At 43.5% G+C, this 17621-nt stretch overlaps 1 protein-coding gene across 6 annotated transcripts in view; it reads left to right on the forward strand.

Moving 5' to 3' along the window:
- Positions 1–17621, forward strand: part of SASH1 (SAM and SH3 domain containing 1) — a 567989-nt gene that overhangs the window by 429722 nt on the left and 120646 nt on the right. The window contains exon 1 of one of the 6 annotated variants that reach the window (XM_065680531.1): positions 16447–16580. The exons of the other annotated variants lie outside the window; for them this stretch is intronic. Coding sequence (XP_065536603.1) covers positions 16485–16580 — 96 coding nt within the window. The 5' untranslated portion in view covers positions 16447–16484. Of the gene's footprint in view, positions 1–16446; positions 16581–17621 lie in introns of those variants that run through there. 6 annotated transcript variants of the gene reach the window in all.

A 17621-nucleotide genomic window follows, 5' to 3' on the forward strand; every position in this document is an offset into this window, starting at 1 on the left:
TGCATCTAATCACACTCTCATACGCCTGCAGCTCCTTCTAGCTTTGTGCAGTCTCGAAACACAGAAATCAGGTTTCATGCGCATTAGAGGCTAGCTGAGGACATGGCTCTCTCTTGCTTATGGTTCTCAGGATTTTCTGCGGCCTCTGCAGGCTCAGGCACTTCTTGCAGTTGGATGTTGAGCATCATGATCTGGAGAGGATGGTTATTGGCCCTCTAAGAGCCTCAGAGTGGATGTTTTGATCACACCTCTGAAAACGTGAACAGCCCCTAAAGTCTTATTAATGTCCCAAAATTCTGAAGAGGGCTTTCTGTTCTATCTTTCCAGAGTCTGGGAGTTACCTTTGAAATAAAAATGCAGGCTTTTCCCTCACTTATCATTCCCTAATAAGCTGTACCTTTCATTTGTGTGAGCTCTAAGCAAATTTCTGTTATGACAATTAAATCTCATACTTTATTATGCATTAAGACTTCCAGTTCCTCCTGTTTGATTCGTTATAGCTCTTTTATTAGCACACAGGCTTTTAATAGGTTAACCAGACTGAGGTGCTATTTCTTCCTGTCCCTCTTGTGACCTTACAGTGAACCCCAGTATCTCTTTTCCCCTCTTTCCCTCTTTAGATTTTGTGCTCTTTCTTTTCCACCCTCTCTTCCATCACTTCTCTGGGGTTTGACTGTTGTCTACATTGTTTTGGTTAAGAGGGGAGAATTTAGTTCACTTTGTTGTTTTCTGTCTTTCTTCACTAGATGGATAACAGCAGAATAGCAGGGAATCTGTCCTGGAGCCATTACCCCATGATCAAAGAAGTCAAACCACTCTTGGCAGTATCCTCTGCGTAGCCTCTACATCCAGCCCCAGTGTGTATGTGTGCATGTGCACACACACGTCCATGTGTGCCCCTCTCCTCTGTCTGGACCTTACTAGTTTGGTGGGGTATAAGGGGATGCTTAGGAAGACCCTGTGCCTTCTCCCTTAGATGAGTTGTCCAAATTTTTCCTGCTTTCCATAGGAATCTGTAGGTTTGTTTCTGTGGGTTTCCTGTTCTATTTTGGGTTGGATTTTTTTTCTGTAGGAGAAGCTTTTTGCCCCTCTTGAAAGAACTATGGATGGAGGGAGGTCACTAAGGTGCCTGAGCACCTGGGGAGGAGCAGGAGCACTTCCCAGTCAGGCTAGGAGTGTCTGGGCTCCTCCTAAATTGAAAGGCAAAGGTTAGAGGCTCAAGACCCTAACAAAGGGAAACAAATTTCTACACTGTGTTTTAAAAAAACTTGGGAGAAACTTCCTGCATACATAAGGGCTTAGATGTCTTAAAAGAGAGTTTGGCCACGTTCTTCTCTTGATTGCTTCTAACTTACTTTAAAACCTGTGCAGTTTAGTCCAATGTGTGTGTATTTTGGGCCCTCTATGCTACTTAGTCACCTAACTACTAGCACTTTCCCATGTTGAACTGACTACTTAGCTGCCCCAGAGTAACTAATTATTCCACAAACGTTTTGCTTGCAACAGTTCCTATACATTAGCTGTGGCTTCCATGGCATATTGTGCAGGTTTAACCATTGACCTGGTACCACAACTTAACTAGTTGAGTTTCAGACTCTGGTTGAAACTCAGCAAAAGTGATTTGCAACCTTTCTGTATTCATAAAGTTGTCTAGACATAGATGCAAATTGGTGTGGTGAATTTAAGGCTATTAAGAAATAAGTAATGTTCCTAATTACTTTCTAAGAACGTCATTAAGCTACTTGGTAAGGCTCAGAAGCCCATGAACCACAAGCTGAATGCCACAGCTTCAGAAACAGTATAGTAGGAATTAATAGTGGATTCACAGTGTTTGTTACCTGCATTTCTGATAGTAAATAAGAGGAAGGCATCTGCTATCTGTTTAAGCAGTGAAGATTAGCAGCAGAGGTTTCAAAACCAGTTTGCTTACTCCACTGATACTGATATAGAAAGGGCTTCAGGAGCTAGGTTATTCTAAATGTCTCATTTCTCTTTCTCCCCTTTCGCCATATTTCAGTATGGGGAGGTAACATGAAATCTTGAAAGATGCAAGAGCCTGGAATGAGGAGAGAGAAAACTATCGCTATGATTCTTATAAAATGAGATTAGTGCATTTGTAATTGAATACTCTGTGGTTCTGCATCTTTAGTACTGTGCCAGAAAACGATGATGACAGGTCACTATGATATAGCGTGTCCTGTACGTCCATAATTATCATTAATATAATTTTACATGGAAAATACAATTGAAATATGCCTGCCTGTCACTGTGCTACCTTCCAGAAAGATCACGGTGCTGATACAGTTTTCCAGATGACTGTAATGCTTTTAGTTCTAAGATACCAAATTTCCTTGCAAACAGAATTTACTTTAAAAATATTTGATATTTCAGTTCACTTTCTTGGGAAACTGCATTTTGCATGCACTTTGTAGTACAGAAGTATTACTTTCCAGAAAGCACTCCCACGTCATTGCATGGTTTGGGACTTCATCACAAAGCATTTCCCCTTCCCAGTTACAAGAGCGTCTGCTTACAGCTGTGTATTTTCTGTGGTTGTTGCTGTAATGTTTTTAACAGGTTTATTTCTGTTATGCTTCATTGTGTAAAAGGTGTCCAGCAAAACAGATCATTTCCTAAGATATCTTTGCTTTCTTAGAGTCACGGAGCATGTCATGTGCATCCTGGACTGGTGCATGACTATTTACATCATGAGGAGCATGGCGTGGTCCAGTTAGCAGTGCCCTGGACCACAACTTAGGAAGACCTTGATTTCCTTTCTGGCTCTGTAACTTATTTGCTGTGTTTCCCAGGGCAAATAACTTCATCTTTGTGCATCTTCACCTTCTATTTCACATTCAGATGTACAATGAAAATGCCCTTAAGCTATATGCAGTGTTTAGTAGTGAGAATCTTGTTCTTTAGGTGAGATGTCCAGATGCTTCTGTAGTAAAAACTAAATACATGCTAAATGCTAAATATTTGAAGAAATAACATGTTTAGAAACTGAAGCATAAAAGGCGTATTTGCACAAACACCTGTCAGGAAAATTTTCATCATGGTCCGTCCCACTGCCTTTCATTTCCTGAATTGATTCCTGTGCTATTTATTTCTAGACTTTCCAGAACCTTATGTGTAGACAAAAGCTCCCATTTTACATGTTCCTCTGACTTTGGTTAACTCTAATAACATTGTCACTCATTACCACAAGAATTATAACATCTGGAATTGTGGATGGCTGGCACGGTGGCAGTTCAGGCAGTAAGAGCAAGTTGCGTAGAAAAGCAGGAGCTCCTTTTTAGAGTTGCCAAGGTAATTGTCAGCTATCATAAAGTCCAAGCACTGATGATTTTAGATTGAGGTTTGGGGGTGTTTTAGCACAGAAGATAGTCATACCAAGGAGAAAAACAGCTCTTTCTGGAAGCTGTGGTTATTGCTTTATATCCATGTTAACATGATTTTTCTGGGCTTGTTGCAGATTGGACTAGTTTTTCAGACATAAGCAAAAGTAGCTAATGCAGAGAGACTGCAGGAAGGGAGCAATGGGATTTCAGGGGACATACTATCTCTGTTCAGTGCAACAGGGAGAAAAGACTGGATCTCTCCAGTTCCACCTGGATTATGGAGAAAGGAAACTTCTTGCTGCTTCTGTCCAGAAACTGCTTTTGTTCCAGGGGAAGCGAGTGGGAGATGTATGATTGGCATTGTACCTTTTGCAATGTGCAAATCTAGAATTTACTAGGAATGGCTGGGAAATGAGATACTTAAAGTTACCAACTTCATTCCTCTTTCAGCATTTGTATTTGAGGGGAGGAGGTGTTTTCCTACAAGTGGAGGCTTTAGCTACAGTTACGACACCTTCAAAGTTAGAAAAAAACTCACTCTGATTCTTGTGATAAGGCATTTAGTGTGGAAAGGGTATGTGTCTGTTTCTCTTTTTTCACCCTCTGGTATAAAATACCACTGCAAAAAATATTCCAGACTTTTCCAAAGGGCTTTTGCTGCAGAAGGCACTAGTACAAAGAGGCCTTTGTTTCACAGGAGTATCCAAACCTGTGGTAAACTTTTGCTTGTGGGGTTCTTTTTCCTCTCAGACAGGTGTCATGAAGCTCTTTGACATTTGTAGAGCAGATGGGATGCCATGTCCCTGTTGTGTCTAATTGACACAACCTTACTAACTCTCTCCAAACCTTACTAACTTTCTCCATGCATCCTGCCTCAGAAAGTGTGGGCTGTAGAGTCTGAGAGAGCACTTTTTCCTAATCAGCAACTTGCTTAACTCACTTACTACGGGGTGGGGAGTAAGAGCGATAACTTGCTAACTGGCCTGTGAAGCCTCCTGTGGATTCATAACCCAGGGAAATGATTTCGTGCTGCTGAATTTGCCATTTTGGCTGGTTGGTCACTTGCTGCTAGCTTGGCTACTGTACGTTGTATTAGGTGTATCTGCAGTCACAGATGTTATTGTATGCATCTATTTTAATGTAAATAGCAGGGTTGTCTGTCTGTGCAATCACAGATTGACATAGGTAATTGAATATGTGTAGAATACATGAAGATGTCTGTGTAATGCTGTCTCCGGGGATGTGTGAATACACGTCTCCCCGTGCTTCCTCCCCCTCTCAGGCTCCCAAAGGAGGGATCTTGTGAATGTCTGGTTTGGGGAAATCAGCACTGTGAGGGTCTGATTTCCAAAAGGATGATGCCTGTGAAGGTCTCAGAGAAGAAAGTGGCTGTCCTGATCATTTCTGCTAATCTTGGCATGCCACCATCATGCTCAGTTCTTGTACATATGTATGTGTTGTATGAAAAACACAGAATAACTTTTTGAGTGTAACTTCTGCTAAAGGTACACTCCTTGGCAGGTCTGGTTTACACAAGAAAGCCACATTTGCAGTGCGCTTCCAGCATTTAAATCCTGATAGACATATATGCTTCCCCAGAAATTGCTTCTTTGAAGAAAGCAGGCAATGATTTCACTTCTGGAAGGGTAGGTAGACCATATTTTATGGTGATTGTCATTGGTTATGACCAAGAGGGGTAGGAATACCCAAACAAAATATTTAATGCATTTCAGTTGGAATATAAAGGAACTAACAAACCTATTGCCCTTGAGCAGCTGTAATTTTTAAGATTATTCTTATGAAGCATGTTGAGTTTGAGATTCTTGGCTTCCTTGTACAGCAGGCTGTCCCTCTGGCAACTGTCATCCTCACTCATATCAGTTACATGCTGCCACAGCCACTCGAATGTCTTGTGCAAATGTTAATATTAAAAGCAGGCCAGGTGGTAGCAAACTCTGGGATAGATCTTCAGGTCGCTATCAAAATCACAGAATTTACGAGTAACCTATATAAAAACTCTCCAGTTCTCCAGGTGTCAATGGCTGTTTCTGTGGCACTGGCATAAAAAGCATTTCCATGCTCTTTGTGGTGTCTTTAATACCTGTAAGCTCTGATTCTAGCTTGCAGCATTGTATATTGGCTTTTTGGCGCGAATGCACTCAGATATCCTTTTGAATAAATGCTGGCTACTGTACATAAGGCTGTCATAGTCTGGTTTAAAGAATTAAAACATACCAAAAAAAGTATTAAAAAAAACCCCTAAAATAAAACCTGGAAAAACTCTTAAGAGGTTATTTAGCCAACCCCAAGCCCCAGAGCTGAATCAATTGTACCAAAATAATGGGATGTTGAGAGACTCTCAAGAACAGGTTAGACAGTGATGAAGGCACAACACTGACCCCAGGCAATCAATTCCACCACTTTACAAACCTTGCAGTTAGAAAGCTTTTTCTAGTGTTTAAGCTAACATCACCCCTTCTGCAATTAAACCTGTTCGTTCTTGCCCTATCCCCAGTAAATAGAGAAGTTTTTTCTCAGTGAAGCAAAGCTTTTACATATTTGAAAATTATTACCCTATTCACGGGCAATCTTTTGTTTTGGATAAAGTATCCTTGTCCTTTCAATCTCTGCTCATAAACATCTAATTCATGTAATGCCTTCTTTATTTTCTCCCATTAGTCCATGTCTGTTTTGAAGTCTAGAGCATGCTGGGCCAGAACACAATACTGTACTCCAGCTGAGGGTTTGCATTTGGTGAGCAGCATACAGATTGCTACACATCTTGGTGGTTGTGTACTGGCTATATTGGGTGTGTCTTACTATGAAACTTGCTGCTCTGCAACAAGATGACTTATTTGATTCATGTTCAGTAGTTATTTTCAGGCTCTCTGAGCTTTCTGCCATCTGTAAATGCAGTGAGCTTATTCTCTATTCTACCAACCAAGCTGTTAATTAAAATATTGAAGAACACAGTCCTGCAAAACTCCGCTCAATATATTCTTTCACTTTGGCCACCAACCAAACCACTGAAAACTAATCTCTAAAAGTGTTCTTTTCAACCAGTTGTACACCACTTATTATGGTATCAGCTGACTGTGTTGAATAAGGTAGAAACCTTATTAAATTCAATGTGTACTCCATCTGCTACTACTTCTTATCCAGTACCAATTATCCTCCAAGGAAGGAAATTAGATTGATTTGACACAATTAATTCTTGACAAATCCATTTGTCTGTTTAAAACTCCTACGGGATAATAGGGTGGAAAAAGAAATATAACTTGTCTATGTATCTTTCCAGCCCTGTGCTTACCCTCCCTTAGCCTCTTGAACTCTACGCTTCAGGAGTCCTCATTTGTAATTACCAAGGTGCAGGAGTGAGAGTAAGAGGTGAAGGCAGCAGTCATTATTACAGCCAAAATCTTTGTATCTTTAAGCCAAGCCTGAGCATTCTTGAATGAACATGAACAGGTTAAACTTACATGAAACCAAGGACACTAAGTAGCCTCTAATACTGTTTAGCCCTTTGACACTGACATGAATCATCTGTCATACACGGAGCCTGTTACAGTCATTTCTTGTGTATCCATATAAAACCAACTCAGGTATTTAACCTCTGTTGCCTGTGTCTATACACACACTTCTTTGGGAAATAGTAGGTGCTAAAATATTTTTAAACGGTACCTCCCTTGCCAAAGTCTTTGGATACATTTGAACTTGCTAGAAATCAGGATAATATTGTGCGTGTTTTAGGGTGCTGTGAATAACTAGGTCCTTTGAATTGCTTTCTGGTTTCAGACAAACTTGAACACTAGCTGGGAAAGTACAGGCAATAGAAGGCATAAGTTTAAATCATGTTTGATACAGTGAAAGCTGCTTTAAGCAACTACCCAGGAGAATAATTGTATTTCATTTCTAACATGAGATATCCATGTCTGGAAATGTTACCTGGAAAATACTAGGAGATAAAAAGGTATCACAACACTTGGAGAAAGCTTTTAGGAGGCAAGGAATTTGTCTTTTTGACGAGTCAAAATGCTGTCTTTTCTTAGCTCTGTCTGCTCATGCAGTTTGCATATACAAATAAAATAAATATTAAACAACAAGAAATATAATAATTATTTTTATCTCCAGGAGTTTTAAATTTATCTATTAAAAAGAAATGAAAGTTGGTGAGTAATGCAAATAATCTAGATGAGGCCCAATACCTTGCTGGCATTTTACCATATGCTTATATATTCCCTAAATGCCACATGTGTAATCAAGGGGATTAAGGGCCAAATAGGCTTTTCAGACTTCTTAGGTAATTGCACAGGTAGCATACCCCTTAGAATTACCCATGAAAAACATCCAAAATACTTCCATGTAGCTGCAAGCCATGTGAAATTAATGGCTTGTACCTAGCCCTGAGCCTTGTAGGCTCACCACCCACCCCTGCTGCCTCCACTGTGGTAGAGATGGCAGATAGTATAAAGTGACTCCAGAAGGTCACCTGGTTTGCCCCAAGATACAGAGTTACTGTTGCTGTATCCCATATTCCCCTTCATCCCTATAGCAAATTTCTTTCATTCCTTTTAGTCCACTTTCACATATTTTGTCCTCAGTAACAAATAGCCGTGACTTCTGAAATGACCAGAGGTTCTTTTGCATGCACAAATAATGTCATCGTTTTAGAAGCCAATATTTCAGGGCTTAAAAACACATACATTTATCTCATTGCCCGAGTTACACCCTCTTGAGCTTTCTTCAGCAATCTGACTTTCCCCTTGGTGTTTACACACCCTTGATGCTTTCAGATAATCACTGCATCCTTTCCAGTCCCTTTAACCTTCCTCCAGCCAAGCAACAGTTGTTTGTTTAAATGCATTCACATAAATCACCTCTTCCCACAGAAATCAAAAGGAATATGTGATGCACTTCTGGGATCAAGTGTATTAGCAACTTTCAAAACCCCAAATCACTTTTTGTGATTAGGCATATGTTGCTACAGGATACACATTATACCGAAGTAGTGTATTTGGCCATCTTCAGACAGAATTGCCTAATTATTAAATCCTTGCAAATGAAGGTTCGTTTTTTCTGAGAACTAGAGATACCAGCTTACTCTGCATATACTTCAACAAAATGGCTTCTTTGTAAAAATTCATCAACATTGAGCCAATGCAGTTAGCTCATTGCCCTTGAGGGCTGTTGTATCATCACTGATGCAGTTGGTTGAGCTGTGGAGGGTAAATTCCTCCCACTCACACCACCACAGTCACAATAATCCTTCTGTTCACAAACTTCCCAAAATATTTATTAAGATAATAGCTTGGAGGTGTATTTTCAGCAACGCTTAAGCCTGTTTTCATTTGTCTCTCTTATTTGCCTTCTTTTTTTTTTTTTTTTTATTTATTTTAAATTACATTCGGGGGTGGGTTAGCCAAGTGCTTAAAAGCAGGAGTTTCAGATAGATAGCTTCTCCTCACTTTAATTAGTTTGACAGGCACCTCTGCTTTTCAGCTGAGTTGCCCTAACTGGAAGCAGCTGCTCCTCGGAATTACTCCCTGTCCTTGCTGTGTTACACAAGTAGTAAGTGTCTCATGCCCCTTCAGTGAATTCATGGATGTAAAATGTACACAGTTCCAGGGCTACAGGTGTGCCCGACTGCTGAGAGATGTTTCTCTCCTTTCTCTATTACTTAATGAAGTTTTATGAAGTGAAACATGTCATTAACAATATAGGGAAAATGAAATGTGCTGATCAGGTATGATTCTCAACTTCCTTGTTAGCTCTTCTTAGTGAGCGCAGAGCAGGTTTTAATATATTTTTTTCCATGGCAATTTGAAACTCTGATTTGAGAGCATGCATCTTGAATGATTGTACAGCTTTCAAGGTAGTGAAAAGTAAGGCTCCTCCAGGAGAGCACGGACTCTGTGAAACAAGCTCATGCCTGTGTTTACAGCCACAGCTGAAATGAATGCTTATCATCTTGACTACATTGTCACAGTCTTGCAAATGCTCCTGATTTCATCACTAGCTTGATGATTTATTTAACATCCTATTAGCTGGAGCCAAGTGATGTAAAATTCTCAATTCGCTGTTGGTTTTTATAATAATGGAAATGTAAACTATGGCTTTTATTTTTCAATAAAAGTATGAGAATGTGACCTAAGTGCACCCTGATGACTCAGGCAATTGAAGCTGAAGCACTCCAAAAGTCTTACTTTAAAAAAACTCCATTACATTTAAATGGTAGCGTACTTTCCAGGTGCATGACCTCTGTGAGTTTTGAACACTTATCATTACAGTAGAAATTGCAACACCGCGTGTAACACCACTGCTTGCCTACTGCTCACTAGGCAACTGCTGTTTGTTTTTCCATAAATTATCTGTTAATGTACATGTCTAGGCTTGCTGGGTGTGCACAGGTCAACTAACCCAGGAGTGCAACTCAGCATCAGGGAAGACACCTGTGTTTTGGTCTGATCTGGTACTCTGGGGAATGGGCAGGAAGCCTTTAAAAGGAAAGGCAGGGAAGCTGCTTGGAAAGTGAGAGAAGATTAGGTGGTTTACATCCATCAGTGCCTGCTGATGAGAGCTCTTTTCGGGGATGAAGGCAAGAGAAGCTCTGGCCATGGAGGAGGAGTTATTCCAGCAGAAATTGATCTGAAAGAAGAGGTTGAATCCAGGACATTGTTCTCAAGTGGCTGCATTAGAAAGAATTAACCCTAGGCTGAGGTGATTTGCAAACGAACATCAAATAATCACATCTGGTCTATTATCTTCACCCATGGCTAGCTGAGATCATCAGGCAGGTTTCTTTCTTTGGCTGGCTTCTGCATTAAATAGGACCAAGTACTCCTTCAGTAATAATAGATCTATGTGACTTCTGTGCCTGAGCTAAGTAGTGAGTCCCTGGGGACCTGAAAGTCAGGCTTTAGTAGCATGTGTATGCTGCTTCTTCTGAAGGATGGCATATTAAAGAAACAGTTGAGGAAATAGTTTGTGTTCTGTTATGTTCGGGACAATATTTAATTGGTAAGCGGGGGAGTGGGTGTTAGGTGGGATGTGGAGGAGGTGACTTTTGGGTGGAAGTCGTCTGTTCTGGAAGAAAAAGTAAGCAATTCTTCCTCTTCTGTTTTCCTCCAAGTCTCTACCATTGGCATGTTTGTGTCCCATGCGCTTGGCTGTAATACTTTGCCAAGGGTGAGTCTCTAAGTTTTTATCTCTCCATTGATAGCAGGCAGATATTTTTTTTTTGAGGTCTACATTTGCATTTCACAATTGGTTGTTTTTGTAAAGATAAAATTGATGAAAGCTCTTGGGTTTCTTTTTCTAGAGAGTATAACATTTAGGAAGGATATTTCCTTTTCAAAGGGAGATGCAATAAACATCCTCTCTGAGGTGTATCCATTCTTATTTTAAATATTTGAGTTGGTCATGAAGTGAGTAGTAATAAAGCAGTTGCTGTGTGAGCTTGGCATTCTCGGTGCTCCTCCCACCTTCCTACAGCCAACTCGGTGTGGTATTTACATCAGCACTGAGCATCTCTGAAACGCATGGCTATTGCATGCTACTAAGTTGTACCTTATTCTTGGCTGGTTTTATGATGCGATTTGGGATGAGATCATCAGACTCCTTTGCATTAGTAATTTAACAAGAGTTTCAACAAAGAAATCAAAGGACACTGTGTTTGGAAGAAGGAGAGGCTGAAGTCCTATTCCCAGTTCTAAGGCTGGCTTTTTCACCTTTTTCATTTTCCCAGTTCTAAAATTATTTGGGGTAAGAGCAGCCAAAGGACACTGAGCTAAATTGTTCTCTCTCTGTGGATTTTCTAAGTCTTTTGCAAAAAAGATCTATACATATCCTTTCTAGCAGATGCATACAGAAAGAATATAAGAAGTTGAGCAAGCCCCTGGAATGACAGTGTAGAGATTACCCCTAGACATCCCAAAGGATGCTGAACTCCTGCCTGAAAATTTAATTCAGGTTTATGAAACATCTTGTAAAAGTGCTGGAGAAAACTAGTAGAAAATTAATGCTAACTATTTAGATGTTGACAAGAAATAAAGCATAAAGGCTGGGTTTGCTGTGCGGCTAGAGAAGAGGGGATGCTAACTTTGGATGGAGAAGGCAGAAGTAAGTAATATGAAGAAGCAAGAGTCTTAGTAAATTTTGGAAGTTGTCCAGGCAGTGCCTGACATTGCATGAGGCAGACGGAGTCCCGATCTGTGGGCAGTTTTGGAGCAGTGTGCTGTGCGCCTAAGCAGGTATCCCTGGGGATGTATGCTTCTCACTGATAACATTCTGGCTTCTGGAGCCCCTCCACTGACTGAGCTGGTGCTGCTGCCTCCCAATTAAGAGACACAGTGCTGTGCTCCACAATGGGGAGGAGAACTGGGCAGGATGTGAGGCCTTTGTGGAGCACATCTCTGGGCAGGAAGGGAGGATATGAACCTTTCCTTTCTCCTTATGCGTCAAAAGGTATCTTTCCAGGAGGGCTGTGATAATTGCTGTGTTTAGATTTCTTTTCCTTCATTCAAAGTCACAGCCACTGTGTTTTAACTGTAGCCTGCCAAGCTTAGCAGTATTTGTACACCTACGAAGCGTGGTGCTAGCCTGAAATGTTAAGGCTACTGGAATGATTTTGTTGGGGATATGTGTCTTCCTCCTTATTTTTTAATCTAGTGGAGTACTGATGTTGGGTGTAATGTGGAGAGTTCAGACTTTTTTTTAGAATAAAACTCTTCGTTGTTCCTAACTGCTGTCTACCAACAGAATTAAACATCTGGTTTGCGTGGAGCATATTAAGTGTACTCTTGTCACTTTGATGCAATAATCCAGTCATCAGGCTGGCAATAAGACTGGGAGCTGACAGCTAAACCTCTGAAAGAATAAATAAGGATTTCTGACTGTACAGCAAAGAGTATATGGTCTAAATACTGTCTATTTTAAAGCCACTGTTGTACCACTTTCAAAATCAGGTATATTTTCTGTAGTTACTTAACTGGCAGATGATAAAACATGATCATTTCAGGAATACATAGCAGTCTGATGCGCAAGTGCAGGTGATGGACCTAGCACTCTCCTATAGTTTATACTAAGAGTGTCTGAGACAGAGCAACAGCCTGATTGGCAAAACAGCTGATGGGTTGGGTGTGTGGGTCTCCATCCCACCCCATGCTAGAAGCTTTCTGGAATGGCCACTTGCACGCCTGTGTTCTGCTGGAGAGCAGCTGCCAGCTCCTTTGGCTGATACGAGTGATGCAAAAAAACCTGCCCTGAGGGACCCTGCTACCAGAAATAATAATTATTTAAATAAATTTAACTGAAATAATTCTAAAGGAACATAAAGCTCAAGTAACAGATGAGAATTAAAAGAAATTATGCTTTAGAGACTTTCAGAAAGATGTAGTGAGGCCAATGTGATAAAATTGTTCCAAGGAGGATTATGATAAGTTGATGGGTTGGAGCCTGCAACTGGGTTGCTGTTGCAGTCAGAGGCTATGATGTGAAACTACATGTTTCAATTTGATGACTCCCTCCAAGGGGGAAGAGGGAGAGAGCTGAAAGGAGATAAAATCACTGCCAGTAGTGTGTTGCATTGTAATTGGCTTGTGTTAAGAGTTTTAGGGTTTTTGTGGGTCACCTGTAGGGGCTAGCTGGAATTTTTATTTCTCTCTTCCCCTGCACCCTCTGTGCATACAATGGCTTGCTTATTTATTTCTCTGAAGCTCTGATGTTTTGATTAAGACTTGAAATACTGGGCAGGGTGGTGTTAGTGATGTTGAGAAACCACGTGTGTTTTGCTCACGCACACAGAGTTAATTGCCAGGCCTCTGAGCAGAAAGCCATTTCCTTCAGTTCAACTATCAGGAACCTGTGAAGTTTGGTGTCCATTACACTGTGAGGCATAATCCACTTTTCAAGGCAATGTGGTATCTCCCAGCCTTTTGCATGTAGCTTAAAATGGATATCAAAGTACTTGGGGTTATTTGTGGTATAGATTTCTTGGCTTAAATTGCCATTTATGTAGTTGCCAGCAGTTGTCATAGTCTGATTCTGATGGTGCATGTCAGCTTTTCCGGTTTATTTTTATGAATATTTCAATTTTTCACTATTAAATGCTTTGTTGAAACCATTGTGTCACTGTTCTGTGACACTGATGATATAATGCACACTACTTCAAGACAGAAAGATTGTCATCTTTTGTCTTAAGGACTCATATGTTTGTGTTTGATGTTTGTGCTTTTCAAAGAGAAAGAGTTTGGCCTGGTGAAGGTGATCTCCCTGAACCCGCAGTAAAGAAAGGAGACAGATGAGCATTCCATCCCTACAGCCACCTTAAGCTGGAGCTAGGATCCTGCTCTGAGAATTCCTCTAGAAGAAAGTCCCTCTCTCTTGAATATAGAAGAGTGCTCTCCAAGTTCGTTAATCCTGCCTGGTGTGTTGATCTGGGAAACTCTTATTAACTGCACACCCACATGCAGCTGATGGTGTGATAGGAGGATACACTCCCATGCAGAATGCATCTGCCATAACTGGGCAAAACTAGATTCACAGCATTCACATTGATCATTTCCAAATCCTGTGTAGACATTTGCAGGAGAACATCCCCAGGGAGCTCTGATACATCCTCTGTGGAGGGACCTTCTGTCCAAGTGCCCTGGAGTGTATGTGAGAGCAACCGTGAGTGGGTGCTCTTGTTGCAGCTGTTTTCCGTAAAATGCCCTTAGGTTTTCTAACTGCAGGACATTGGCATCCTTAAAATAAAGGAACGCTGTGATACCTAGGAGGGGATCTGTTTGAGAGAGGGAGAGCAGGGAATATTTTAGTATGTCATAGTCATTGAATGTCTTGGGAAAATGGCATCTTGTAAATGTCTGAAGGTGAATAGATACTGTAATTGCAAGACCACAGAATGTGGTAGCTATTGTAAACTACTGTGGATTTGTTGTGATTCTAGTGTCAAATTGCTTCTTAAAGGAACTGCTCTTGGAGTCAAGTGATTTTAGAAGATCCTTTTTTTTTTTTTTTTTCTTTTTCTTTCCTTTTCTCCCTGATTTTTTTAAAATCAAAGGCTCTGTGTCTCAGATAAATTAAGTCAACTGGCTGAGGGAAGACTGCTGCAGCCATGCATCATGCTCCTCTGATAAAAGCTGCTGCCTCCTCTAAAGAGGATGACATCACGGCTCAGGAAGCAGCTCTTGCACCACCACAATTTATAAACTAGTTTGTTACACGCACTGGAAGGCTGAAAAGTGCAGATATTCAGGACCTGCCTCTGTAAGTTGTGTAGTCAACCTCACAGGGGAGCAAAGACTCCATTGGCAGGGAGGGGCAAGTGGGAGTGCTGCCCCTTGCACCTATTTGCTCTTAATCATTGCTGCCTGAGTCAGAACAATGAGGAGGTTTTAGACTTGGTGCTGCAGTTGTTTGTTAGTTTTAAATATGCCTCTAATCTATAAAAAAGACCATGTACACAAGACTGTGCACAAGAGGAGCCCAGAATATTTAAATCCTGAGATCAAAAGTGTGCCTTGTTCAGATATTTTGAAAGTTGGTTGACATTACTGTTGTAAGTGGTTCAACATGGATTTCAGAGGGTCACTGAGTAAATTACCCCTAACTAATTAAACCAGTTTTGAGTTATGCAAGCCCTCTCAGAGTACTGACAGACTTCACTGGCACGCCTTTATCCTTGTATTTCATCGGTTTACAGTTGCATACAATTTAAAGATCGATCAGTAGAGATTTTATACCTGGTTTGGGCCTATTTCTCAGTACTAGCCAGTAATATGATGCATTACACAGTGTGCGTCCTACATGTGCATCCTAAAGAAGAGTCAGGAAAAATGTGCACATATCTACATTATCAGTGGTTTCTTTACCACTTTTTCAACGTAATTCTTGCTACTACCTGTGCTCCCCGCCTCCTTTTCTCTGTTCTGTGTGTGCTTAGAAAAGTCTCGTCCCTTGCTTTGAGTGCCAGTTGCTGAGAAAGGAAGTGCTTCTACTAGGCTTTTCTCTTTGGTGCTAGCCTACAAAGTAACATAAGCAATCTTAGCTTTAAGGACAGAAGAGGAACATTGGTGGGAATGTGGAAAGAAGATGAGGAGTGCTTTATGCCTTCTCCTGAAACCGTTTTTAGCCCTGTAGGCAAATGGTATCATTTGTTGCTCCAGCCTTTGCGGGCTACCAGTGCCCTGCAGTCTGTAAGAGCCTCTCAGACAGTTGCTCTCAGTAGACAGCAGCTTGAAACAGGATCTTTTAAGGACACATATAACCATTTCAGAGCTTAGAGATGAGCACCAAGTGTAAAGGAATTCCTTGGCACTGGTCCCGGCAGAGCTGGGAGTGAGGTGGTGACCAGGCCTTAGGGTCATCATCTGACCCCAGCTGCTGCTGACCTCTCCCGTTTCCTCCATTAACTGGCCACTGTTCTTTAGTGTGTGTGTGTGCGTGCATGGGCACTCAGCTGTTCCCCAAGAAGGGCGCGGGAGCTGTCTGTAATTCGTGATTATTTAATATCTTAAAGAGGGGTAGGAAAGCAGCACTAGGAGGCATAGATGGGGGCAGTTTCCACAGTTCCTCCGCAAGGAGAGCTTTGCCTTTAATGAGGCGATTGATGATGGATCTCTCCTCAGGAGAACGAACGATGCGGTCCCGGTACTTGAACTAAAACTTTAACCGGGTGCCTTTTCCCTCCTCGGCCTCGTAGCGAGCGCGGCCTTTCCGTGGGCTGAAGGAAAGCCCGTTGACTTCGCCGTCGGACCTCACGGTAGGCAGGTGAGGCGCCTGCACCGGTGGAGCCCCGCCAGCAGCAGGCCGCCCCCCGCCGGGCCCGGCCCTCGGGTTTCGGGGTGGCGGAAGCGCCGGGGCCGGGACCCCGCTGGGGCGGCCACGTGCGGCTGGCGAGCCCGCGGGCAGGCAGGGGTGCGGGGCCGAGCAGCCGGCAGCGGGGAGGAGGGAGAGGAGGGGCTTTGCCGCCGTCCCGCCGCCGGGGGGGCGCCCTGCCGCGCCGCAGTGGCACCGCCGGTGGGCCTGTCGCGGGCCGAAAGTTGGAGGAGTGGCGGCGGCGGGGCGGGCCGGGGGAGGCATGGCGGGGCGGGGCCGGACAGCGGCAGCGGGGAGCCGGCACTGAGCCGGCGGCCGGGCCGGGGCATGGAGGGGGAGCGGGCGGGCGGCCCCGCCGCCCCGGCGGAGAGCGGCACGTCTGAGGTGTTCGCCCAGCTGTGGGCTGACGTGATGGGCATCCTGGTGAGTGCGGGCGGGACGGGACGGGAGGGAGCCGGGAGAAAAGTCGGGCTCGGGGGGAGCCCACCGTGGGGAGGGGTGGGCTGCGGGCACTGCTGTGCCCACCGGAGGGGTCGTGGGCGGCGTGGCCCCGGCACCTGCTGCGGAGGTTAACCGGTGGGAGGGCGACCTCGCCGGGCGGGCTCGTACGTCCCGGAGCACCAACTCCATGGGTACAACTGCGAGTGGTATCAGCGACCGGTTGCATCGCGGGCTGGGAGGAAAGTTTTCTCGGCTGTCATTAGAGGCGAGGCGGAGATGCAGCGCAGAGCACCGCCGGGGCTGGGCTCGGGACGGCCCGGACCCCTGCGCCCGTGTACGCCCCCCGGAGCGCCCGTATGGGCCGGTCCGTGGGCGCATTGTTCCTGGCGTTCCGGCGTGCTGCCGGGTTCGGTGAAGTTTTGGTGAAAGGCTGGTTTGTTGCTGCCTTTATATTCCACGCACGTGTTCCAGCGTCCCCGTGCCGGGGGCAGGTCGTAGGGGCCGGCGGGAGGTCGTAGGGGCCAGGGGTCCCCTGCACCCCGTGTGCCCGGGTCAGGGCCGCCCGCCAGCCCAGCAGCGCTGCCCCGTGCCCTAATGCACCTCCGGGTGCTGGTTGTGTTGCTCTTACTCCCCGTAGTGTTTTTGGAAGCGAGTTGCCCGGTTACGGCTGGTGGAGTTTCTGCGCTGGCGATCATCTGAGGAAGGACTAATCCTCGTAATTCACTGGTTACAAACAAAGGAGATGGCCCCAGTTACAAGGGCTCAAGGAATTATGTTTAGTGGGCACGTAGCATACCGACAGGACGGACTGGATAGCAAACAGTCAAAATGCAGGAAGAGTCAATTCTTTATTTCTACTTGCAGCCAGGGAATAGTATTTACTTTAGGTGCAAGATGATAATTACTGCCGAGGACTGCCACTCAGCAAAAAAACAAACACTGATGTTATATATGTAATGGGGCTGGCAGCTTTCCAGTGATACAGGAATGTGGAAATCAACAGTGGAGTGCCTGTTTATTCAT

Source organism: Lathamus discolor, chromosome 5 (genome assembly GCF_037157495.1).
Source record: "Lathamus discolor isolate bLatDis1 chromosome 5, bLatDis1.hap1, whole genome shotgun sequence".
NCBI classification, from domain to species: domain Eukaryota; kingdom Metazoa; phylum Chordata; class Aves; order Psittaciformes; family Psittacidae; genus Lathamus; species Lathamus discolor.